Here is a 26670-nt window from a genome sequence, read left to right on the forward strand (position 1 = left end):
AGAACTCCTGTATCCCCAGATGTTTGGTTCGGAGTTTGGAAAAGTAGTTTCATTAAACCCAGGAAAAACAAAGATTATCCTTTTTTATACTGAACCTTTCTGAGTGTATCTGTAATGAGGGTTACTGCATTAAGGAGATTGAGAATTAACTTCAGTGCATGGATAAGCTCCCCATTTATACAATCATTTTTAATTTCAGACACTAGAGCCAATGACCTCTTGTTTGAAACTGGCTTTCAATTTTGGGGAATTTGTGATGACAGTGTGCCCCTTCAGGGATACAGGATAGCTTATTTGGAAGCACTTATCACAGCTTGGTTTGAAACCACCAAAGTGTTGAGGTTACAGATGTCTATGCAAAATTCCTTATGGGGTATCCTCTTCCTGCGTCTTCTTCTTTACAAGATGAACTTAAAAAAGAGGCACAGATTGATCTCGACACCTTCATCTGAGGACTTATCATGTAAAAATCATTGCTGGTTGCTTCACTAACAGTACCCTGAAATTCGCAAGGGATTCTAGAATTGCAAAGGTGTGGAGGCTTCTCAGTACTTAGAGTGGGCAGTCAGCTTGAGCAAACTGCACCAGGTTAGACCTGGTGCAAGAGCAGCAACTTCATTAATTGGGACGGAGGGGTAGCGAGGTGGAGGGGGTTCTGGAGGTTAGAACCTTTAAGCTGGAGGCATGTTGTTGCTGGAGTTACTAAATCAAGGATGAACAGGCTGCCAGAATTAGAGGTTTCTTTTATTCATTACTGAGATCCAGGTGTCACAGGCAAGCCTGCATTTATTTCCCATCTTTACCTGACATAGAACATAGAACAGTACAGCGCAGGAACAGGCCCTTCAGCCCATGATGTTGTGCTGACCTAATTAAACGCTAAACTAATCCCTTCTGCTTACACAATGTTCATATCCCTCCACTCCCTGCACATCCATGTGCCTATCTAAGAGCCTCTTGAACACCTATATCATATCTGCCTCCACCACCACCCCTGGCAGTGCATTCCAGGGACCGACCACTCTACGGTAGTGTAGTGGTTAGCGTAACACTTTACAGCGCCAGCGGCCCGGGTTAAATCCCCGCTGCTGTCTGTGAGGAGTTTGTACATTCTGCCCGTGTGTCTGCGTGGGTTTCCTCCGGGTGCTCTGGTTGCCTCCCACATTCCAAAGACGTGCGGGTTAGGAAGTTGTGGGCATGCTATGTTGGCACCGGAAGCATGGCAACACTTGCAGGCTGCGCCCCCAGAACACTCTACGCAAAAGATGCATTTCACTGTGTGTTTTGATGTACATGTGACTAATAAAGAAATCTTATCTTATCTCTGTAAAAAAAAAACTTGCCCTACACATCTCCTTTGAACTTACCCCCTCGCACCTTAAATGGATGCCCTCTAGTATCAGACATTTCGGCCCTAGAGAAAAGGTCTGTCTATCTATGCCTCTCATAATCTTATAAACTTCTATCAGGTCTCCCCTCAGCCTCCAGGAGGCACTGGAGAACGATTGGCTGCACTCCTTCTGGTGAAGATTCTCCCTTGGTGCTTTTGTCATGGGAGATCCAAGATTTAGATCCAGATACAATGAAGGAGCAGCAATATATTTCCAAGTCAGGTTGGTGGATGATATTGAGAGGAACCTGCAAGAGGTGGTGTTTCAATGTTCCTTTGACCCTTGTTCTCCTACACAGCAGACGTCATGGGTTTGGGACCTGCTGTCTGAATAGCCTGGGTAAGTAACTGCAGTGCGTTCTGTGAAAGACATGCACTGCAGCCACTGTGTAGTGGAGCGAGGGAATGTTTACGATAGTTGGTTTGGTTGACAATCATTGTCACATGTACCGAGATACAGTGAAAAGCTTTTGTATTGTGTGCCATCCAGACCGATCATTCCAAACATAAATACATCGAGGGAGTAAAAGAAACAGAATGCAGAATATAGTGTTACACTTACAGAGAAAGTGCCGTGCAGGTGGACAAATAAAGTGCAAGGGCCGTGATAAAGTAGATTGGGAGATTAAGAGTTCATGCAATACCAATCGAGTGGGCTGTTATGTTCAGGAAGGTGTCAAGCTTCTTTGGAGTTACTGGAGCTACACCCAGACAGGTAAGTGGAGAGTATTCCATTACTCTGTGGATGTGCCTTGTAAGGCTTTGCATTGTCGGGAAGTGTGATAGCTCGTCACACGACACTCAGCCTCTGACCTACCCTTGTAGCCACAGGATTTATGTCGCTGGTCTTAAGTTCTGGGTCAGTCTCTGAGGGTTATAGAGCTGGAGGGGATTCCAGAGATGGGGACGGGCGAGACCACGGAAGGACTTGAAGACTTGAACGACAATTTTCAAAACCAAGGTGTGCTTAACCGCGAGCTGTTGGGTAAACAGGACTCGATAAGCTCAAACTCCTTCTTACCAAATCAACAAATGCCATTACTGGCTTCTGAATAATACATAAAAACAGATGAAGCCATCTACCTGATTACTGAACCCTGAAAAGAATGCCCTGAAATGAACTTGGAGTAATCAGAGCAACTTAATCTGCTCTGAGCATTTGCCTGTTTAATTTTTTATGATGGTTCTTGCAAAGTCTTTCTTGGAGACTGTCCTTGTAATAAACTGCTCTTGCACTAAGTGCTCCCATCACTTGTGTTCTGGCTTTCTGTTTTGTGGGCTGATCCAGTCAGCTAACACTGGATGGTAATTTTCAGGGGCCAAGAGGATTTGTAATCTTTGCCAGTTATTTGTTCGGCTGGCAGCTGTGTGTCCTGATGAAAGTGGGCTATGCAGATCACTGCCTCACTAACCACAAGTACACATGCCGAGTCGGATAAAAGCATTCCGGATAAACGTCCTGCTTCATAAACCTTCACTAAGGTTGTGGGGGGAGATCTGATAAAAGCAAGAGAACGGAAGCAAGGACTTGGATTTTTAGAGCACCTTTCACTGCCATAGAATAGAACAACAGCAAGAGACTGTGATGTGTGATTCTCTGACCAGCAGTGTACCACAGGGATCAGTGCTGGTACCCATAGTGTTGTGTACATTAATGTGAATGTAAGAGATACCATTGGTAAGTTTGCAGATGACAAGAAAATTAGTTAGCTACCTAAGTAGAGAGGATGTTTCCATTAGTAGGAGAGCCTAGGATCCGAGGGCACAGCCTCAGAATAAAGGGACATCCCTTTAAAACTGAAATGAGAAAGAATTTCTTCAGCCAGAGGGTGGTGAATCTGTGGAATTTGTTGCCACGGAGGGTGGAGGAGGCCAAGTCATTGGGTGTATTTAAGGCAGAGATTGATAGGTTCTTGATTGGTAAGGGGATTAAGGGTTACGGGGAGAAGGCAGGAGAATGGGGTTGAAAAAAAAAGCTATGATTGAATGATGGAACAGACTTGATAGGCCGAATGGCCTAATTCTGCTTCTATATCTTATAGTCTTATACTACAGAATGATATTGATCAGCTGGTGGGGTAGGCAGGGCAATGGCAAATGTAATTTAATCCTGTTAAGTGTGAGGTGATGCATTTAGGGAGGTCTGAGAAGAGTAGAACACATAGCATGGATGGCAGGGCTTCAGGGAGTATGGAAGAACAAAGGGACTTTGGGGTACAAGTCCAAGATCCCGGAAGGTGGCAGCACAGGCAGATAGATTGGTGGAACGCTTTCCTTCATTAGCAAGGACGTGGAAATTATGTGCAGGGAGGTCTTGGTAGAACTTGATAAAACATTGGTTAGGCCACAGCTGGAATATTGTGTGCAGTTCTGGTTCTAGGAAAGATGTGACCGTTCTGGAGAGAGTGCAGAGGAGATTCACCAGGATGTTGTCTGGGATGGAAAGATTCAGTTATGAGGAGAGACTGGTTGGGCTGGGTTTGTTTTCCTTGGAGCAGAGGAGGCTGAGGGGGTGCAACATTGTGAAAGGCATAGATAGGATAGCTAGGTAGTAACTTTTTCCTGTGGCAGAGGTGTCTAAGACCAGATGGCACAGGTTTACGATTCAGATCAGTTTATTGTCATAACACCAGGGTGCAATGAAATTCCTTGCTTGCGTGAAGCTCACAGAGTAAATAATATACATGGTAATAATAAATACAGCGATGAGTGCAAAAACAACAGAATGGTGCAAAGATTGTTGTGCAATCAGAAGTGCAAAAAAAAATGCTGAAGTGACAATAACGGAATAACTGAGAGAGGAAGAGAGTCTGAGACTGTGGCAGCCCCACCGGGAAGGGGATATGCTGTACTGTTCTATATTCACCTCCCAGCCTCTGTCACTATTTCCACCTGCCTATCACTCCTCCTCACCTGGATCCACCTATCACCTGCCAGCCCTTAACTCCACCCCTTCCCTCCACCTCCTTAAACCGGCTATCTCCCCTCTGTCTTTCCGTCCAGATGGCGGGGCTCAACTCCAAATGTCGACTGTCCATTTCCCTCCGCAGATGCTGCCTGACCCGCTAAATCTCTCCAGCATCTTGCATTTTGCTCCAAATTCTGACGTCTCGTGTCTGTAAGGTCCGATTGGTGATGAGATTGTGGGAAGTAAAGTGCAAAGGCTCTGCCTCCGATTGCCGCAAGAGCCATTGATGGAAGCTGGGGGTGGGTGGAGAGAGGGCATTTAATTGCCCTTAAATAATATCAGCAGGGTAAAGTATTTGGATTTTATTGGAGACTCAATTCTGGATTCCCCTGTGTCTACCCCACTTAACTTCCTCAGTCTTGAAAACTTCTCTCAAGTCACTGCTCCCTGCCCCTTTTCCAGAGAGCCCCATCCCATTCACTTTTTCCTACAATATATCCTCTTAGTTCCTGTGGCTGTGCTTGCAATGAGCTGGGGCGAGATGATAATCCCTTAACAAACTTGGAAGGTTTGTTGAAAGTCGCTAATGATAAGTGGGTCATGGAGCGATACCTACAGGCTTCATCACAAGGTCACTCATCCAGATAATTCCATGCAAAGAAAACACTCAAATATCTTGCAGCTGTCATAGCAACTGTTGCAAGTGTCCTTCTGTTGTCTTGTATCATTATCCCTTCTTTCTCTAGTCTAATATTGTTGTTTTCCATTTCTATTTATCCTTAGCTTTTGTTTTTAATTTCAGTATATTTTTTTTATTCTTGTGAAATGTGACCATTCTTGACTTCTTGCCCATCCCTGATTGACCTCGGAGGTGATTGTGAGCCGCCTTCTCCAACAGCTGTGGTCGGTTTGGTGAAAGCCCTCCTCTGGTGCTTTGGCCGGAGTGTTGTAGAATTTAGACCCAGTGATGATGGTGATATATTCCCCTGTCAGGAGCAGCAGGACAACGTGTCCTTCTAGCTGGTAGTTTCATGTTCAGAACTTGTTAATATTTAGAGAAGACAAATGAATTGCCTTTAGCAGATTGAATTCTCAATCCCACTCCAAATCTGCATGGTACCTTGATACATTTTCCAGTGTGCCAGACCCCAGGACACTTGAAGCTAAACCTATTTGGTAATTTGAATCAAGTGGCAGTGTTTAAGACAGAAGCTTTCAGTCTCAATTTTGCTCCTCAGTAATTCCTGTCAAGTTCATTGGATTACTGCCGCTATGTTAATCGGCTGGCCACTGTTTGTTAGATTGGCATGATGGCGCAGCTAACAGAGCTGCTACCTCAGAGATCCCGTGACCAGGGTTCAAGCCTGACCTCGGGCGCTGTCTGTATAGAGTTTGCATGTTCTCCCTGTGACCGTGTGGGTTTCCCCCGGGTGCTCCAGTTTCCTTACACATTCCAAAGATATTCGGATTAGTAAGGCTAGATTGCCCCTTAGTGTGTGGGTGAGCGGTAGAATCTGCAGGGAGTTGATAGAACCACCCGGGACCTGCCCTCTTCTCGTTACTACCGTCAGGGAGGAGGTACAGGGGCCTGAAGACCCGCGCTCAACGATTCAGGAGCAGCTTCTTCCCCTCTGCTGTCAGATTTCCAAACAGTCCATGAACCCATGAACACGACCTCATTATTCCTTTTTTTGGCACTATTTATTTCTTTTTGTAATTTATAGTAATTTTATGTCTTGCACTGTACTGCTGCCGCAAAATGACAAATTTCACGGCTTATGTCAGTGATAATAAACCTGGTTCTGGTTCTGAAATGTAGGGAGGACAAAATGGGATCAGCGTGTAGGATTGGTGTAACTGGGCGGTTGATGGTCAGCACAGACTTGGTGGGCCAAACGGCCTGTTTCCCTGCTGTACAGCTGACAGATTCACAGTTCCCTACCTCATTGCAAAAACCAATAGGGTCAAGCAGACCCATTTCAGAGGTTAATCATCTTGAATTCTGCGTCACTGATGTGTTCTGTGCAGCACAAGCTGAGCGGCTGCGCCTTGGTGATTCAGATTTGAAGTGATTAGTGGAAGAACTCAGGGCAAGATGATAAACATTATTTTACGCAGTCAGTTGTGGTCTGCAGCCTGCTGCCTGAAAGGGCAGAGGAAGTACATCCAATAAGAACTTTCAAAAGGAGAATTTGATAAATTGTTTGGGGAAAATTTAGAGCTAAGCACATATGAATTGGGTGACATGTATGATGGGCTCCCTGTATGGAGTTATTGAATGTCCTGTCAAGCTCCCAGTTTTATACTTCTTCAGCTATTCCTCAGCAGCTCTTCTACCATCTCTGCAACCTTAACTGTTTGCAATCAGTCCTGTGCTGAACTTTTCCCCCTCCTGATCCATTGGTGGGACAGATATCTGGCCTGCTTCCTGAAGCCAGGATCAACTGAGGTGGGAATATCACCTTCATCTGCCCTCGGTGGTCCCACTCACTGCAGTCCAGGCAAAGAACTAAAAAAGGAGGAATTGCATTTCCATAGCATCCTACATATCCCATAGTTTTATAACCAATAAAGTACATTGTTTGTGTGCAAGTTTGGTCGCCCCATTACAGGAAGGGTGTGGAGGCTTTAGAAAAGGTTCAGAAGAGATTTACCAGGATGCAGATATAAGGAGAGGTTGGACAAACTTGGGTTGTTTTCTCTGGAGCATCAGAGGGTGAGGTGAAACCCGATAGAAGTAGATAAAATTATGAGAGGCATAGATAGGATAGACAATCAGAATCTTTTTCCCATGGTAGAAATGTCAAGTACTAAAGGACATGCATTTAAGGTGAGGGGAGTAAGTTTAAAAGGGATGTGCAGGGCAAGTTATTTTACACACAGAGTGGTGGGTGCTTGGAACAGGCTGCCAGGGATAGTGGTGGAAGGGCCTGTTCCTGTACTGTTCTATGTTTGAACTGTGATCACTATTGTAATGTGACAGCTACACTTGCACTGCAAGATCCATAAACAAGGACGGAGTAATAGATAATTCTGGTTAAGCAATATCTTGATCTTAAACTTCTCAGGCTTGTTTACAATCCCCTCCATAATCTCACCTCTTCTTCTCTCTGCAATTTCCAACCCCACAGCCTGCAGAAATCTCTGAGCTTCCCCAATACTTCTGATCATTCAACCCTTGCCGCTCTCCCTGCAGCTGCTAAGGATTTTGATCAGGAATTACCTCCCTGAACTTTCTGCCTCTCCACCTCCCTTCCTTTAACTTGGCCCTGAAAGCTTAATCCTTTGACTAGGCTTTGGTCATCTCCACTAATATCTTATTAGATTGGTGTCAGATTTTGTTTGCTGATGCTTCTGTGAAGTACCTTAGGGTGTCTTGGTACAATAAAGGCACTAGTTGTGGTACCATTTCTTCTTGAAGGATAAATATCCGCTTATGTTTCTCCAGCTTTTCTGGATAGTACCTCAGGATCTTTCTTATTACCTATTCGCAGTAGGTGAGGTCTCTATTTAACTCTCTACCTTTGAAAGTGCAGCAATCCTTCGGTAGTTGCACCTAAATAATGTTCCGGTTCTCTGGAGCAGGTCTTGTACTCCCGACCACCTAACTGATTGCTATCCACTGAGCAGAAGCTATCACCTTTTGACTTGAATCCACTCTCTGCAGGGTTTAGTACTGAAAGATACCAGCACACCCGAGGCCCAGCCATTTGCAATACCTGCTGCCTACAAGGTGGAATTGCCAATGCAAAAACATCGGGAAGGCACCAAAACGAATCTCGTTGTTACAGTTGGGGGGAGGGGGGGGGGTGAGGTTTATTTGCCAAAGGCCCCACTCCCTGCTCATTTTGTTTACCCACTGTTTAAATCTGGACAGCTTCACAGAGCAGAAGCTTGCAGAAAGGATGTGTAGATCAGCGCGCAGGGATTAACAGACACTTCACCTTCAATCCACTGACACACTCTCTTGCCTACTGACACCAGTGAAGCAGTTTCCAAAGTGGGTCCCCTAATCTAACAACAAATTGGTTCTTAACACGTCAGATTATAAATTGTTGCTAATAAACCTGATTTTGATTCCGATCACCTTCGGGTTAATGCATCACACACTGTTAATCCCGTGTAATAGAGCACAGGCATGTTCGGCTTGAATCCTGGTCTAAACTGTTTCCCAGTACAAGCCAACACTGCTACATAGAACATAGAACAGTACAGCACAGTACAGGCCCGTCGGCCCAGAATGTTGTGCCGACATTTTATCGTGCTCTAAGATCAATCTAACCCTTCCCTCCCACATAGCCCCCTATTTTTCTATCATTCTTGTGTCTATCTAAGAGTCTCTTTAATGCCCCTAATGTATCAGCCCCCACAACCTCTGCCAGCAGTGTGTTCCACGCACCCACCACTCTCTTTGTAAAGAACTTACCCCTGACATCCCCTTTACACCTTCCTCCAATCACCTTAAAGCTATGTTCCCTCGTGTTTGCCATTGTCGCCCTGGGAAAAAGTCTCATACATGATTGGGACAGTCAAGCGGTTAGCAAAAGGATAATTGACTTGGCCAGAATTTTGCATCTGATTATAATCCAACCAACCCTTAATGTAAGTTTCATGGAAAACAGCTCAGAGTGTTCCAGATGGCAGTGCTGAGGGAGTGCAGTTCTGTCAAAGGTACTGTCATTTGGAAGAGGTGTGATACCAAGGCCCCGTCTGCTGTGTGTAGGAACAGAAGCAGGAAGGTGGAGGTTGAAACATATGCTGGTAGAACTGCAGCTTGCCACTCATTTAAACTCAGATACTCCAGAGGTCCTTTATCAAGGCACCTTGATGGCTGTGTGACCTTCCCCCAGTATCGGTCATCACCTTTAGACAGGAAGACAAACCAAAAAGAACAACTTACTTAGTTTTGTTTCTTGTAAGTCTCAGTAGAGAAATAGTTGTTCTTAATGCAGCATTAAAGCTTTATGAACATGTCAGTAAAGAGAATTGACTTGATTCTTTAATACATTTGAACAACAGCAGACAGAGAAGTTTCCAGTTCAGAGGACGCGCTTTATTTACTATTGGGTTTATCACACTTGAAAATGTTCAGCCAACATTTTGGGTACATTTGTTGGCACAGCAGAAATATGCAGTGCAGTGGCCCTGAGCCATTTATTTGTCCTGTTGATATTATAAAGTTTGAAAGCTGTGCCAACAGACACACAGGGCAGCTCAAGAAAGCGAACCGTAAATCTAGCCCTGTTTTGTTGCCTTGTCTAGCCGCGTGAGAAATGTGAAGCAACTCCTACCATGGTTGCTGTGCAAAGTGAACCACCCTCTTCAGGGATTCGAGGAAGGCCACTTAAAAGTCTGAAAAAGAAAGGACTTTGTTTTCCAGTGCACCAGGCAACTGCTGGGGAAGAAAACACAGAGGATAGTGGTATCAAAAGATCTGATCTCCCAGTAGAGAGAGGGACTGTTGGAATTTCTGCCTCAAATTTGTTTCAAAAGTGCACCATAAATAGTCATTGAAGAAGCATATGAAGTTTCATAAATCATTCTGCTAAATCACATGTCAATCTGTTAGAGAGCGAGCCTACTTAAAGTGCACTTCCTCCCGTTCACCATCCTGTAAATGAACGTAACTGTGTTTCACCCTCCCAGAGGCTGGGAACTTGTTGACATTGCTCACGGACAAGTATCGAGTCCACTGGTGTGACCAATGTTTCTTGATCCACAACACAATGTGGGATTTAACCCATTCAAACACATGGTGTGTTTGTCCACTAATACCAGATGTAACTCTCAGACTTGTCTTTGCTTTTCATTTGATATTTCTATTTTCTCCAAACTTGTTTGCAATCCCCTTGTCCCCTCGCTATCTCCGTCATATCCACCGGCCCCATAATCATCCAAGATATCTTCACTGCTATAGGCCTCTCTCTGAGTTTAAATGTTCCATCTCTGGTAACTGGTATATTATTGTCACATACCCCGAGATATAGTGAAAAGCTTTTGTTTGCATACCGTCCAGATAGATCAGACCATACATAAGTACATCGAGGTAGTACGAAAGGGAACAAAAAAACAGAATGCAAAATATAGTGTTACAGAGAAAGTGCAGTGCAGGTAGACAAATAAAGTGCAAGGGCCATGATGAGGTTAACTGAGACAAAAGGAGTTCGTATAAGAGGTCCATCCAGAGTCTTATAACAGTGGGATAGAAACTGATCTTGAGCCTGGTGGTACGTGTTCTTAAGCTTTTCTATCTTCTGACTGATGGCAGGAGGGAGAAGAGAGAATGTTCAGGGTGGGAGGGGTCCTTGATTATGCTGGCTGCTTTCCCGAGGCAGCGGGAAGTGTAGACAGAGTCAGTGGAGGGGAGACTGGTTTGCATGATGGACTGGGCTGTGTTCACAACTCTCTGCAATTTCTTGCCATCTTGGGCAGAGCAGTTGCCGTACCAAGCTGTGATGCATCCGGATACGATGCTTTCTGTGGTGCATCTGTAAAAATCGGTGAGGGTCATTGAGGATATGCCGAATTTCAATTCTGATGGCCGAGGCTTCAGCCAATCACCTTCACTCTAAAATTCCCTCTCTAAACCCCTGACTTCTAAACGTTTTCCTTAAAGATACAGAGCAAAAATAAGTGCTTTTGTTGAAGTGTCCAAAACAGTGAATATAAATGATCAGTAACAAACTCAACAGGGGACTGCAGAGAACCCTTTGAAATAGAGGGTTGCACCTGCTGCAGAAATTAGATAAATCTGAGGGAGAGCAAAATATAGGGGTAAGTCGGTGAGTGAGATCGAGAACTGTGGGAGGAGGTTGTTACACAAATGCGTCAACCACGTAGATGCCACATCCAAGAAAGCTCACAGTGCCCCTACTTCCTCAGGAGGTTAAAGAAATTTGGCATGTCCCCTTTGACCCTCACCAATTTTTATCGATGCACCAGAGAAAGCATCCTATCTGGATGCATCACGGCTTGGTACAGCAACTGCTCTGCCCAGGACCGCAAGAAACTGCAGAGAGTTGTGGACACAGCCGAGCGCATCACGGAAACCAGTCTCCCCACCACGGACTCTATCTATACCTCTCGCTGCCTTGGTGAAGCAGCCAGAATAATCAAAGACCCCACCCACCTGGGTCATTCTCCCTTCTTCCCTCTCCCATCAGGCAGAAGATACAGGAGCCTGAGGGCACGTACCACCAGGCTCAAGGACAGCTTCTATCCCACTGTGATAAGACTATTGAATGGTTCCCTTATACAATGAGATGGACTCTTGACCTCACAATCTACCTTGTTTGACCTTGCATCTTATTGTCTACCTGCAATGCACTTCCCTGTAGCTGTGGCACTTTACTCTGTATTCTGTTATTGTTTTTACCCTGTACTACCTCAATGCACTGTGTAATGAATTGATCTGTACAAACGGCATGCAAGACAAGTTTTTCACTGTACCTCGGTACAAGTGACAATAGCAAACCAATACCAATACCAAACTGTTGGGCTGAATCTGTGTTGTAATTTCTGTGTAACTGAATGTGTGGCTGTGGATATTGCCTTTTTTTTGTCTTTTCACTATTTGACTGTTACTTTTGGCAGTCATAGAGCACGGAAATAGGACCTTTTGGCCCAATCGGTCCATGCCGACCAAGGTGGCCATCTAAGCAGGTCCCTATCCTTCTAAACCTTTCCTATCCATGGAGCTGTCCAAGTGTCTTTTAAATGTTGTTAATGTACCTGCCTCAACCACTTCCTCTGGCAGCTCGTTCCATGCATCCACCACCCTCTGTGTGAAGAAGTTGCCGCCGTCTAATGAAGGGGAATATTATTGAACCTTTTCCTGGGGAGAGGTACTGCATGAAGGAATGAGAAAGGAAATAAAAGCATGTACTAATTCAGCATATCTTCAGATTTATTGCAATCTTCTGAAATACATTGCCTACAACAATAGGTTTGAAGTGTAATTGCTACTGTTGTGTAGATCAAGTTCCAGAGACTTGAGCACATAATGTAAACCATACTGAGGAGGTGCTGCACTCTTAGAAGTACTGTCATTCCAGTGAGACGTTTAACCAGGACTCCTCCTGGCCCTATCTTGAAGAGAATGAAGTTTCCTCCTGGTGTCCAAGCCAATATTTAAACATTAACTCCAATCACTAGAAGCAAATGACCTGTTCATTGTGTTACTGCTGCTTCTGGGACCTTGCTACAGGTGTAGTCACTGTCGTAACATCAGAAACGGAGCAGCCAGTTCATGCACAGCAAGCTCCCATGAAGAGAAGTGGGGTAAGGACCAGATATTTTGTTTTGGCAACATTAATTGAAGATTAAATATGAGCCAAGGCAGCAGAAAGATGTCTCCAGCTCTCCTCCCAAGCGACTTTTTACATCCATCTGAGAGCAGAGATGTTAGCGATGGGAATTTGGAATAATTTCATACCAGAGTACTCTAGTACTCAAACATTTGAGTACAGAAGTCTCGATCATCATGTTAGATACTTACGTTATCATAAATTTAAAATGCCTGACACAAGAGTTTTAACATTATTGTAGAATATAGAAATGAGAATATGATGACATTTACCTTCAAATAAATGCCAGACTCTGCAGAGAATGCATCACCATGACATTGAACTGAAGAACTCAACGACTGCAGAAAACACTCCCCCACCACCACAACCCTGCTTTCAATCATTCTGCTATATCCCATGAAAATTGCTTGACACCAGAAAACTTCCATTTCATGTTTACAGTTCTGATAACATTAAGTTGATAAAATGTACAACACTGGAGTGTGAGATTACTCTTCATGTAATGCTCATCATAGACTATTTCAGGACTCGAGTCCTCAAGCACATGTCCTGCAGGCACAGTAGTGTAGCGGTTAACGTAACGGTATTACAGCACCAGCAATCCGGGTTCAATTCCGGCCGCTGTCTGTAAGGAGTTTGTACGTTCTCCCCGTGTCTGCGTGGGTTTCCTCCAGGTGCTCCGGTTTCCTCCCACATTCCAAAGGCGTACGGGTTAGGAAGTTGTGGGCATGCTATGTTGGCGCCAGAAGTGTGGCGACACTTGCGGGCTGCCCCCAGAACACTCTACGGAAAAGATGTATTTCACTGTGTGTTTCAATGTGTGTGTGACTAATAAAGAGATCTGATCTTATCAAATGTCTCGTTTCAAACTGTTTGGCCACTATGGTCAATAGCAATGCAGCCGTTGCTTGTCACTGAACAAGGGATCAAGCTGCCCACAGTAACCTGTCGGTCCCTATGGTGAGAACATCTCCTTCTGACGTTGGTTGCCGTCAGGCATCTGTTCCAGGGGTTCCGTGGTGACCAGGAACAATGATGTTGACTGAGCAACCTGTCATTTTGAAAAGTACTTACAGGCAGCAAATGAGGAAGGAGACAAAATTGGTTTCTTTTAAATCTACAACTTTAAGTATTTTGCAGGTGACGAATAAAGATTGGAACATTCTTGTAAATTAAGGTAGAAGCTGAAATATCAATTAAAAAAGCACTTTTTAAGTACTTTTTTTGAATTATTTAAGGGAATTTCAATCCAAGTAGATAAAACTAGCTTTCAGCCAAGAGCGTTTGCTGGCTGGATGTCCTTCAAAAGTTCACTTGGATCTCTTGCTACAGAGGGGATCATTTTTCAGAGTATTTTGCAGTGAGATTAATCCATGGTACCTAAGCTCCTCAGCTGATCAATGACTTCCCTTGATCACACTGGCACAGGGTGTGGAGAAACACTGAGTAACTGATTACCAGGTACAAGTTTTTCAGTGTGGTGATCACTAACTTGCATTTTAGTTTGATGGAGTAATTTTTCTAAGCATTGTACAAGTAATATATGTATTCCAATTTAATTTGCAATGAGGTACTTTTTCTACACATGAGGTAAGCTTCCCCAGAGACGCCGTGAAGGAAACACATTTCAGAAAAGGTGCCTGAGATGGGCTGATGGGGCTAACAGTGGAAGCAGATACGACAGTGGTGTTTAAGAGGCTTTTAGATAGACACATGAACATGAAGGGAATGGAGAGATAAGGATCATGTGCAGGCAGAAGGGATGAGTTTAATTTGGCATTGTGTTCAACACAGACATCGTGGGCTGAAGGGCCTGTTCCTGTGCTGTACTGTTCTGTGTTCTATGAAGGCAACCAACTTACTGCTCATCTACTGGGGATTGCCTGACTCTTCCAAGGGTCAAGATCAAAGACAGCATCAGGATCATGCTACAGATACCAATATCCAGAATCTCATGAAACTGCTGAGGAATTCAGCCTGGAACCCTTAATATTTGGTGAGCTGTGGATAGTGCTGATATTGGGGCCCAATATGGATCCCATCACCAGCTCCCCCAAGTCACAATGTCTGGTAAACCTTTGTCATATTCGCTCTCTGTCAGATGCATCCAAGGTGTAGTCACGAACTACAGCCACACACAAAACACTGGAGGAACTCAGCAGGTTCAGGCAGCTTCTGTGGAGGGAAATGGACAGTTGATGTTTTGGGCCGAAACCCTTCGGGACCCCTGAGTTCCTCCAGCATCTTGTGTGTTGCTCCAGATTCCAGCATCTGTAGTTTCTAGTGTCTCCACCTCACTGGGGATACTGGACAGTAGTACCTTCAACCAGATCTGCTTTGAAGAAGTCCAGCTGTTTCTACTTTTGGCTCATGCTGGCAAACTTCAATTATTTATTGTAATAAACCTTGAGAGGAATTCTAAAGTGTGAAGGAGGAAATAATGAATAATAATAAATTCTCATCCTGAACAATGGCCCAATAAACACACAGTTAAAAAGTTTGTGTGGAATCGTTCACCCCAACATTGAGTACACATAATGCTCAGCGATCTGATTTGGTCACACTTCTTTTCTCCATGAATTATTATGAGATCTGATTAGAGACCGAGTCCTCTCTTGCATCGGCTTTGAAAGTTGCCCGTAATACTGTCGCCTCCCAAGAGGGGATAGAGCTGAATAACTTGAGGAACAGATGATTCTTGCCACAGATGTTTGATTAACATTGGGCCTGATATAGGCCAGATAATTGCTCAGGGATGTTCCACAGAAGGTTAGAACAGTACAGGAGAGTGCTCTTCCAAAACGCACAGCTTTAATCATTGTGCTTTTCTAAGTACGTTCCCACACATTCATTTTCTGCATCTTTTATTTTCATTTTGCAGGGTCACTGGTGGAGAACTCTTTGAAGACATTGTGGCCAGAGAATACTACAGTGAGGCAGATGCAAGGTGAGCTGGCAACAAGTGTGCAGGAGTCTGCTCTGTTCCTCTAGGAGCACTGTCATTTGATGCAAACGGAACAAGAAACAAAAGCAACAGATAATCTGCTGGAGGATCTCAGCAGGTCGAGAGGCATCAGTGGGAGGGAAAGGAATCGTCGACATTTTGGGTTGAAATCCTGCGTCAGTCATGACATCAGTTTGATGTTTAAAATCTCCCCCTTTATTCAGCAGGGTTCTGTTCAGTGACTTGTTACCCAATAGGTTGCAGATACAAATCACCAGGACTGACGCAGGATTTCGACCTAGAACGTCAACAATTCCTTCCCCCAACCCCACCTCCCCCACCCCCCATAGACACAGCTCGATCTGCTGAGTTCCTCCTGTAGATTGTGTGTTGCTGCACATTCCAGCATCTGCAGTCTCTGGTGTCTCCGAACAAGAAACAAAGATTTTTTCACGGTGTTATCGATCTGTAAAAGCCCATGAACTTGCTTGGCTTCCTGCTTCAGGATGAATTACAAACACAGCCTCAAGTTTTTGTGTAAATGCATTAATGTTTTAAATCCTCACCAGGCCGGGCAGCATCAGTGGGGAGAGAAACAGAGTTAACACCTCAGATTGATAACCCTTCATCAGAACTGGAAAAAGAAGAACGCAGGCATGTTCTAAGTTGCAGAGAGGGGGAGGGGTGGAGCGAATAGAGGGAATGTCTGTGACAGAGTGCTAGTTATGTCACCTGACAAACTCGGTCTTCATCCTCTCACAGACGTTTCCTCTGTTCTCTCCACCCGCCTCACAAGACTGAGGCTGGGAATTAACAACAGGAAAAAGAGAAATGCCAGAGATTCTGAAGAATTATTCTGGATCAGTCTTCATTGTGGGTGACACTTAAAACATCCCAGTAATAATAGATAGTCATAGGGGCTGCAGAGAGGGAGAAACTTACACCATTATTTATCACTGGGGAAAAGAAAGTATAAAGCAAACCAATGGAACTAAAGGCCGATAAGAACCTTGGACCAGACGGCCTGCATCCGAGGTCTTAAAAGAAGTGGCAGCACAGACAGTGGATGTGTTGGTTGTAATCTACCAAACTTGCCTGGTTTCTGGAGTGTCCTAAAGCAAATGCTTTTTTACATTTACCTACACTGGGGGTAATTTACAGAACTAATCAATTGACTGGCGCATCTTTGGGACGTAGGAAAGACCCTGGAGCACCTTGGGGTAACCCAAGCAGTCAGAGGGAGAAGGTGCAAACTCCACACAGACAGACCCAAGGTGGGGATTGAACCTGGGTCACTGGATCTGTGTGGCAGGAGCATTAATGCTGCAGCACTGTGCTGCCCACCAGTGACCATACAATAAGATGGATGAGAGTGGACTGCTTTCTGGGAGTCGCCCGTAACATTAGGATGAATACTTAGGTCAGAGGTGTAAGATAATAAGTGAGAGGTGGAGAATTGGGGGCCCAAGAGAGAGCCTGGTACATATTTTATCTAAAGTAGGAACCTTCTGAGTCAGGTTTTCAGTGGCAGACTCCATGGGCAAGTCCCCGGAAGGTAACATTAAAGGCATCTGCGTTAATAGCTTACAAACACACCACTACACATATACACGTTCCTTTATGCCTTAGCACATCTGGCATACAGAAGACCAGAACAAAGATTACAGATGTTGCACAGTTTATGGTAACTCCCTGATTTTCCGTTTTTTTTTCACTGACTAATTGTACAAAGAAAGTAACGTGACTCAATCCAATTTTGGGGCAGTGGCAGCCTTGGAACCTTTAGCCTTACTGTGAAACCCAATCAGTTGGACTTTGGTGCTGCTCTGACCTAACCTGCTCTTTTACCCTGCGTGTAATTGTCAGCTGATCATGCAATTGAAAGGTGTAGAAAGGGAGATCACACAAACCCCTGCCGTTCAAGCTAGCCGTCCACTTTATCCCACCTTCTTCAACCTTTTCCTGATCAAATTCCTTGTGAGAGTTCCTGTTGAAGCTGCTTTCACCGCCCTTTCAGACAGCACATTCCCAACCACAACAGCTTACCACATTTAAAATGAACTCTCCCCCTCACCAGTCCTGACCCAAAACATCGACCATCCCTCTGCCTCCACAGATGCTGCCTGACCCACTGAGTTCCTCCAGCACTTTGTTCCTCACTCCAGCTTCCAGCATCTGCAATCTCCTGTGTCTCCTCCTTTATCTCGTTTCTTTGGTCAGTTGTCTTGAAACAGCAAATTACTAAAACAAAAGGGCTCATAAGATTATTACAAGGTAGCAACTTATGCCTTATTTTTAAAAAAAAATAAGGGGTTAAATATCATGTTTTTAATCAATATGAATTTTTTCTCCTGAAGTTTCTACTCTCTTAACTATTCCTATTATGGATTGGCCCTGAATGAAACAACCAGAATGTTTGTTTTAATGGGAAGCAGTTGAAACCTGATTTAAAATTCCAGTCTTTTTTTTTGTGTAGCTATCAAAATTTATGGCGTAGGTTCAGTTGCAATGACTCACACATGTAAGGATGTCAAAGTTCCTTTCACAGTTAAACCACACGCTGTCCCTTGCTTTATCAGAAGGCTCATGTTTGGTTTGAAATTCTTCCCAGCACACATTTATCCATCAGACACAGTGGGTTCAGGATGTCAGCCTCAAATGTACAAAGGTGCTTCCAACTGGATTTTAGAAATGGAAGTGCCAATTTTAATGCTGAAGTGCATCGTTGGCCCTTTATGTTTAGGAGGAGGAATATTTGGATGGCCTTGGAGGGGCTGGTGTTAGACTTTCAGTGTTGGGCACATCTTTCACTGTGAGCTGGGCTACTTGGATAAGGATTGGGAAGGAGCTGTGGGAGGGAACATCCCTTCCTTTGCAGTCCAAGCTCAGCACCCATTGGTCCCACCAAGAAATAGAGTTGTAGAGTCAAACAGCACAGAAAGAGCCCCAACTAATTCACACCAAATGTCAAGGACCCATCCACGCTCATTCAACAGTAATCCCTTCAGATGCAATGAGGGAGACTCGCTTCTTGTGGCGAGTTTCTGCTCTGAGGAGGGCATCCTGTCGTTGTTCAAGGCCAGAGTGCCATGGAACTATTGTGGTCTTCCCCATTGCATGCTAAACTCCTCTGGATGTACTGTCTGTTTCAGACCATGGAATAAGCCTTACCTTTCAAGTGGCCCAGACTCTTCTGAATGTGGGGCGGGGGGGGGGGGGGTACGTGATGAGGTGTGTTGGTGGTTATTTTGGGAGTTGATGCTCCCCCACCCCTTCCTGCACTAACTCCATCTCCCTCAATTCCCCTAGTAACTGAAAATCTAGTGATCTGTGTCTTTGATCTGCTCAGCCATTGAACCTCCACAGCCCTCTTGGGTAGGCAATTGCAAAGATTCACTGCCCTCTGGGTGAAAGAAACCACTCTGCTCATTTCAATTCTGAATGTCTTGCCTCTTCCTTTGAAACTGTGACTGCGAGTTCCATTGCTGTTGGTTTATTATTGTTACATGTACTGAGATACAGTGAAAAGCTTTTCTTTGCCTGCCATCCAGACAGATCATTCCCTTCACAAGTACATCGAGGTAGTACAAAAGGGGAAAAAAAGAATGTAGAATATAGTGTTACAGTTGCAGAGAAAGTGCAGTGCAGGCAGACAAATGATGTGAGGTAGGTTCACCTGTATACCACAGCCATGGGAATATCAGCCTACATCTACCTTTGAAGCCATGTAAGAAATGTGTACACTCCAATGAGATCCCCTCTACTTCTTCTGAACTCTAGAGAGTTCAGGCCCTGTAAACTTAGTCCCTCCTCATGCGACAATGCTCCCATTGCAGAAATAAAACTGGTGAACATTCTGTCACAAGTCTATCCTTGGGGTGGGAGACTGAACCTGTTCTAGGTGTGGTGTCACCAGGGCCACTGACGGGACTTCAGAAGATGCATGGCCACGTGGCTTCGGTTCAGACATAACACTGGTGTGGGCAGCAAACACGACACATAGCCCAGGAACGGTACAATCCAACCCAAAGGCAGAAACCCTTTTACACGGCACGGCCCTCAAATCAAAGCAACCTTTTGTTTTGCCATTCTCCTAATTGTTTGGCAGTTAATCTGGCTTCAGTAGGAAGATCATAAAATCACCCACTGTTGTGTCTTTAATTGAACAACATTTCTGTGTATTGGTCAGGAATTCACTGATATTAATGTCCCCGACCACTTCTTGTACCATCTGAAGTTACCTCAAGCTGAGGTCAACCATTTTCTTCCCAAAATATCCGATGTTTCAACAATGCTCTTTGAGTTCATACAAATGCATTGACACTAGCAATGCATTTCAAACTGGGTTAACCAAACAGAAGCCTTATTAAATTCATGCTAAACATTCTGAAGTGGACCATAGTATCAATGCATTTTGTAAGAAACTGTCCACAATGCACTGAAAGCAAGAGAACAAGTAGTTTTTTAAAAAAAGCCCTCAAAATAACTCGAGCAGAACAAAAAGGGATTTAATCAGCAGCATGCATCACCATGGCAACCAAATTCAATCTAAGCACTATGTGTTTATACGTAGGCCTTCCAGGAATTGGGGGTGGATCACAGCTGGGAGTACAAGGCCTTTTGATTTATAATAAAATAGAAAAATAGAATTGGTTTGTCAGAAAGAAGAAATAAATTCAGCTGAAGAAAATATTCGTAATCATACAGATGTTCATTACTCCAGCACACAGATGTAACCTTACAAACGAGCAACAGAACAAAATGCTTTGTGTTATAAACTGCAATATCAATTATAATTCTAGTGACGCACATGCCACAGAGTCATGGAGTCATACAGCTTTGAAACGGGCCCTTCAGCCCAACTCATCCATGCCGACTGTGTTGCCCAGCGAGCTAGTCCCATCTGCCCGTGTTTGGCCCATAGCCCTCTAAACCTCTCCTATCCATGGACTTATCTAGATGGCTTTTAAACGTTGTTGATGTGCCCGCCTCAACCACTATTTCTGGCAGCTCATTCCAAATACGCACCACCCTTTGTGTGAAGCTGCCCCCTGATGTCCCTTTTAAATCTCTCGCCTCTGATCTTAAACCTATGCCCTCTTGTTTTTAGCACCCCTTCCCTGGGAAAAAGACTGTGTGCTTTCACCCTGTCTCTGCCCCTCATGCTCTTATACACCTCTATCAGGTCACCCCTCAATCTCCTAAATTTCAGGGAATAAAGTCCTAGTCTACACAACCTCTCCTTGTAACTCAGGCCCCCGAGTCCAGGCAACATCCTGGTAAATCTTTTCTGCACTCTTTCTAGTTTAATAACATTAAAGGCTCCTTTTTACTGTAAATTGGTAAATTGGTTTATTATTGTCATATGTACTGAGGCACAGTGAAAAACTTGCCTCGTATACTGTCCATACAGATCATTTCATCACAGTGCATTGAGGTAGTACAGGGTAAAACAATAATAGAATGCAGAATAAAGTGTTACAGCTACAGAGAAAATGAAGTGCAGGCAGACAATAAGGTGCAAGAGCCATAAAGAGGTAGATTGTGAGGTCATGAGTCCATCTTATCGTACTAGGGGACCATACAATAGTCTTATAACAGCAGGATAGAAGCTGTCCTTGAGCCTGGTGGTACGTGCTTTCAGGCTTTTGTATCTTCTGCCCGATGGGAGAGGGGAGAAGAGAGAATGTCCAAGGTGGGGTTGGGGGGGGGCGGGGTTGGTCTTTGATTATGCTGGCTGCTTTACTGAGACAGCGAGAAGTATAGACTCCATGGAGGGGAGGCTGGTTTCCGTGATGTGCTGGGCTGTGTCCACAACTCTCTGCAGTTTCTTGCGGTCACGGGCAGAGCAGTTGCCGTACCAAGCCGTGATGCATCCAGATGGGATGCTTTCTGTGGTGCATCAATAAATATTGGTGAGGGTCAATGGGGACATGCCAAATTTCTTTAGCCTCCTGAGGAAGTAGACGTGCTGGTGAGCTTTCTTGGCCAAAACTGTTGTCAGCTTTGGGACTTGAAACTTGGTTCCTAATTCTGATGCCTTAGGTAATTTGGTAACTTCTACCTGTTGTTCTTGTGCATGTATGTGGAATCATCAAATGTCATACTTATGTCACGGTTATACAGGATACTGGTGAGGCTGCACTTGGAGTATTGTGTTCAGTTTTGGTCGCCCTGCTGTAGGAGCACCAAAAGGATTTACAAGGATGTTGCCAGGATTGGAGGGACTGAGTTATAGGAAGGGGTTGGACAAGCTTCGACTTTTATCCTTGGAGCGTAGGAGACTGAGGGGTGATCTTATAGAGGGGTGTATAAAATCATGAGACGTATAGATAGGGTGAATGCACACAGTTTTCTCTCAAAGTTGGGGAATCGAGAACTGGAGGGCATAGGTTTAAGGTGAGAAGGGAAGGATTCCTTAGATACTTGAGGGGCAACTTTTTTACACAGAGGGCGGTGTGTATGTGGAATGAGCTGCCAAACGAAGTGGTTGAGGCAGGTACAATAACAACTTTTAAAAGATAGTTGGACAGGTACATGGATAGGAAAGGTTTAGAGGGATATTGGACAAACGGGACTAGCTTGGATGGGTATTTGGTCGGCATGGTCCAGTTGGGCTGAAGGGCCTGTTTCCGTGCTGTATGACTCTATGACGTTGTGTTGACAATAGTTATCTGTCCATTGTGCCTCCCCTGGGCCTTTGGAAGTCCTCTCCAGTCGGTCTGACAGCTGGGGCAGCACAGTGGCGTAGCTGGTAGAGCCACTGCCTCACAGATCCAGGGACCCAGGTTCAGTCCTGACCTCCAGTGCTGTCTGTGTGGAGTTTGCACATTCTCACTGTGGCCGCAAGGGTTTAATCTGAGTTCTCCAGTTTCCTCCCACATCCCAAAGACATATGGGTTGGTAGGTTAATTGATAACTCTAAGTTGTCCTATGTAGGGGCCTGTTGCAGTGCTGTACTGTTCTCTGCTCTATGAAACTAAGGCCAAACCCACGGGCTACCCTGCTAGCATTCTGACAACTCATGCTGCCTGACATCCACTGTATACGTTGCCCCCAAAGGTCCTTGAGAAAAAAATGTATCATTTTAAATTAATAATTCCAACTATTACTAAATTTGAAAACACTGTGACACAGCTGGTAAAGCTGCTGCCACACAGCAGCACTGACCCAGGTTCAATCCTGACCTCGGGTGCTGTCTGTGTGGAGTTTTACATGTTCTCCCTGTGACCGCGTGGGTTTCCTCCGAGTCCTCCAGTTTCTTCCCACATCTAGTGTGTGGGTGAGTGGTAGAAACTGGGGGGAATTGGTGGGAATGTGGGGAGAATAAAATGGGATTCATGTAGGGTTAGTGTAAGTGGGTGGTAAATGGTTAGCATGAACAGTGGGCTGAAGGGCCTGTTTCTGTGCTCTATCTCTCTATGACTCTTTTCTGCAGACAGTCTGTTGGGAAAAAGACATCCTTATCGAATTCAGCAATAATCTCATTGAATAGCAGAACTGGTTTGAGGAGCTGAATGGCCTTTACCTTATCTCGTGCTCCCATTAACATCACCAGCAGACCTGTGCCAATGTATAAACAAATCAAAATGCACTAAATTGTTACAATTTGGCTCTCAAAATAAAATCATATGGAGAATTACATCTTGCCCATATCATGGGAGTTTGGTCTTTAAGCAGGAATGCAGACAGGGAGCCTTTATATCCCTTTAATGGAAATATAATCAGCAACTTCTGTCCACAGCTGTTGGAGCAGTCCAGAGTGCAGCTCATTTTGGGGGCTGGCTGGAGTTTTGTGAGGCTGCTGCTCAATACCACAGCTGTAAAGGTTCACAGCACTCGAGGAACAGTCCCCAATAATGACCAGAATTTTTCAGCATCGTCTGTGAACAGCACACACTTGACCATGAATACAGAGGTGAAAATGCTGGGAGTTGTTCTACTTGGATCAGAGGAGTGAAGAGGCTCGTTATCAATGCTCCAGATTGTGGGGAGTTTTCACTTCGGAGGCCAAATTTAAGGGGAACGTATACCGTTAATTGCAGGACCCTCGATAGCATTGATGTACAGAGGGATCTTGGGGTCCAAGTCCTTAGCTCCCCGAAAGTGGCCAACAAGTAGATAGGGTGGTAAGAAGGCATGTGGCATGCTTGCCTTCATTGGTTTGGTATGAGTCAGGAAGTCATGTTGCAGTATATAAAATTTTGGTTAGACCGTGCTTGGAGCACTGTGTGTAGTTCTGGTCACCCCAGAACAGGAAGGGTGTGGGGTCTTTGGAAAGGGTGCAAAACAGGTTCACTAGGATGCTGCCTGGATTAGAGGATGTGCTGTAAGGAGAGGATGGACAAACTTGGGTTGTTTTCTCTGGAGCGTTGGAGGCTGAGGCGCGACTAGAAGTTTATAAAATTATGAGAGGCACAGATAGGGTAGACAGTCAGAATCTATTTCCCAGGGTCATGGTATTGAAGGACACACATTTAAGGTGAGTGAAAGACACATGAATGATAGAGAAATGGGGAGCTGTGTGGGAGGGAAGGGTTAGATAGATCTTAGAGCAGGATAAAATGTCGGCACAACATTGTGGGCCAAAGGGCCTGTACTGTGATGTTATGTTCTATGTGAGAGGAGGGAAGTTTGAGGGACATGTGCAGGGCAAATCTTTTTACACAGGGGTTGGTAGGTGTCTGGTACGGGCTGCCAGGAGCGGTGGTGAAAGCAGATATAGGATAGTGGTGTTTAAGAGGCTGTTAGATAGGCATGGAACGGAGGGATGTGGACCATGTGCAGGCAGAAGAGAATTAGTTTAATTTGGCATCATGTTCAGCACAGACATTGTGGGCTGAAGGGCCTGTTCCTGTGCTGTACTGACTGATAACCAGCAACTACACCTCAGTTCATCTGAAGCTTCCACTCGAGTAGTGGAAGGCTGAAGTCCGAAACGGGCCAGGGGTCAAAGGACACAGTGGTGCAGCTGGTAGGCCACTGCCTCAGAGCTCCAGAGAACTGAGTGTGATGGTAAGCTTGGGTGCTGTCTGTTTGCACGTTCTGCCTGTGACCGGGTGGTTTTCCTCCGGGTGCTCCGGTTTCCTCCCACATCCCAAAGGTGTACGGGTTGCCCGGTTAATTGGCCGCTGTGAATTGCCTCAAGTGCGTAGGTGAGGGGTAGAATCTGGGGGCGGGGGGAGTTGATGGGAATGTGGGGAGAATAAAATGGGATTAGTGTAGGATTCGTGCACATGGCTGCTTGATAGTGTAGTCTCGGGGGGTCTGTTTCTGTGAACATAGAACAGCACAGGAACACGCCCTTCAGCCCACAAGGTGTGTGCTGGCCATGATGCTATCCTAACTAATCCCACCTGCCTAAAGAAGATCCATATCCCTCCATTCCCTGCCCGTTCATGTGTCTGTCCAAATACCTCTCAAATGTGACTATTGTATCCCCTTTCACCACCTCCCCCAGCAGCACATTCTAGGCACCTATCACTCTCCATGTAAAAAAAAAAACTTGCCCCATAAATCTCCTTGGAACTTTTCCCTCTCACCTTAAACCTATGTCCTCTAGTACTTGACATTTCCACCCTGGGAAAAGGAATCTATCTACCCTGTCTATGCCTATCATAATTTCATATACTTCATTCAGGTCTCCCTCAGACTCTGACGCTCCAGAGAAAACAGTCCAAGTTTGTCCAACCTCTCCTTCTAGCTCATACGACTGCATGACTCTGTGGCATTGCACCTGATCTCCCACTCCGCTTCTAGACTTTTCATTGAGCTAAGGACAGGGGCTGGCAACGCGTTACATTGAGCAGTGCTTTATGCTGGGGTATACTGCATACACACGCGCACACACTTAAGCACCCAGATTTTGGGAATTTGCTGCTGAGGAGGCAGTGGAAGCAATCTTCAAAAGGGCATTGGTTTACTGTTGTCACATGTACCGAGATACAGTGAAAAAGCTTTTGTTTTGCCATCCAGACTGATCATTCCATACATAATCACATCGGGGTAGTAAAAAGCAAACAGAAAATAGTGTTGTAGTTACAGAGAAAGTACAGTGTAGGTAGGCAAATAAAGTACAGGGCCACGATGAGGTACATTGGGAGATCTTTTAGATTATGAGGGGTCCAATAACAGTGGTCAAACCCAGGAAATAATATTCAAGAATGTAGGGAAAGAACACAGAGCCGGAATGAGGACAATGGGCTGAATGGTTTTCTCCTGCACTGCACAGTTCTCTGGTAATCGTTCCCCAGATAATTATAGATCTGTCAAGCGAGTCATTTACACGGTACACGGTACTTAAACCAACCTCATGATTACTGGCTGCCACAAGCCATCCTATCAGGATCTCCTGTGTGTTTATTGCTCGTGACTGGGTCCACAATGAGAACTGATGTTTCTCCACTCCTGCCATCCATCTCCTGAGAATGAAGCTCCATCTGCTGAATCCTGGCTAAATAGCATTTTGAAAAACTTGCGCTTCCTCAGCTGAAAACGAAACCTATTCCACAAGCTGTGCCCAGTCTGGCTTTTCTCAAGTAGATACTACCTGCGCACAGTATTTGGCTATAAAATCAAATGGAAATCTTCCTGACAAGTTTATTTGGAGGCCCACCAATTGAATTTTACACTGCAGGTGAGGTAAAGGAATGGGATAAATGTTTCATTGCTTCAGGATCAAAACAACAGCAATTTCCACTGGCAAATCATCTTTAACAGTCGAGTTTATTGTCATGTGCACAGGTACATGTACGTACAGATGCAATGAAAAACTTACTTGCAACAGCATCACGGGCACATAGCTTCAGATAAGCAGGATTCACAAGAAAAACATAAACATAAATTTTACACAACTTTTACAAGAAAGAACACAGAACAAAAAAAAGTCAGTTTTAAAGCAAAGTGATCAAAGTGGTCACAGTTTTGCTAAACTATAGTGATTAGGGTTGTGCTGGTTGGTTCAAGAACCGAATGGTTGATTGGAAGTAGCTGTTCCTGAACCTGGTGGTGTGGGACTTCAGGCTTCTCTACCTCCTGCCCGATGGTGGCTTCGAGAAGAGGTCATGGTCCAGATGGTGGGGATCCTTGATGGATGTTGCCTTCTTGAGGCAGCGCCTCCTGT

The 26670-nt window shown here is 44.8% G+C and overlaps 1 protein-coding gene across 1 annotated transcript in view; it reads left to right on the plus strand.

Moving 5' to 3' along the window:
* Positions 1-26670, plus strand: part of camk2g2 (calcium/calmodulin-dependent protein kinase (CaM kinase) II gamma 2) — a 400303-nt gene that overhangs the window by 243847 nt on the left and 129786 nt on the right. The window contains 1 exon segment of the mRNA XM_052041768.1: positions 15486-15551. Within this exon segment, the coding sequence (XP_051897728.1) occupies positions 15486-15551 (66 nt within the window).

The sequence above is a fragment of the Pristis pectinata genome, chromosome 30, assembly GCF_009764475.1.
Source record: "Pristis pectinata isolate sPriPec2 chromosome 30, sPriPec2.1.pri, whole genome shotgun sequence".
NCBI lineage: Eukaryota > Metazoa > Chordata > Chondrichthyes > Rhinopristiformes > Pristidae > Pristis > Pristis pectinata.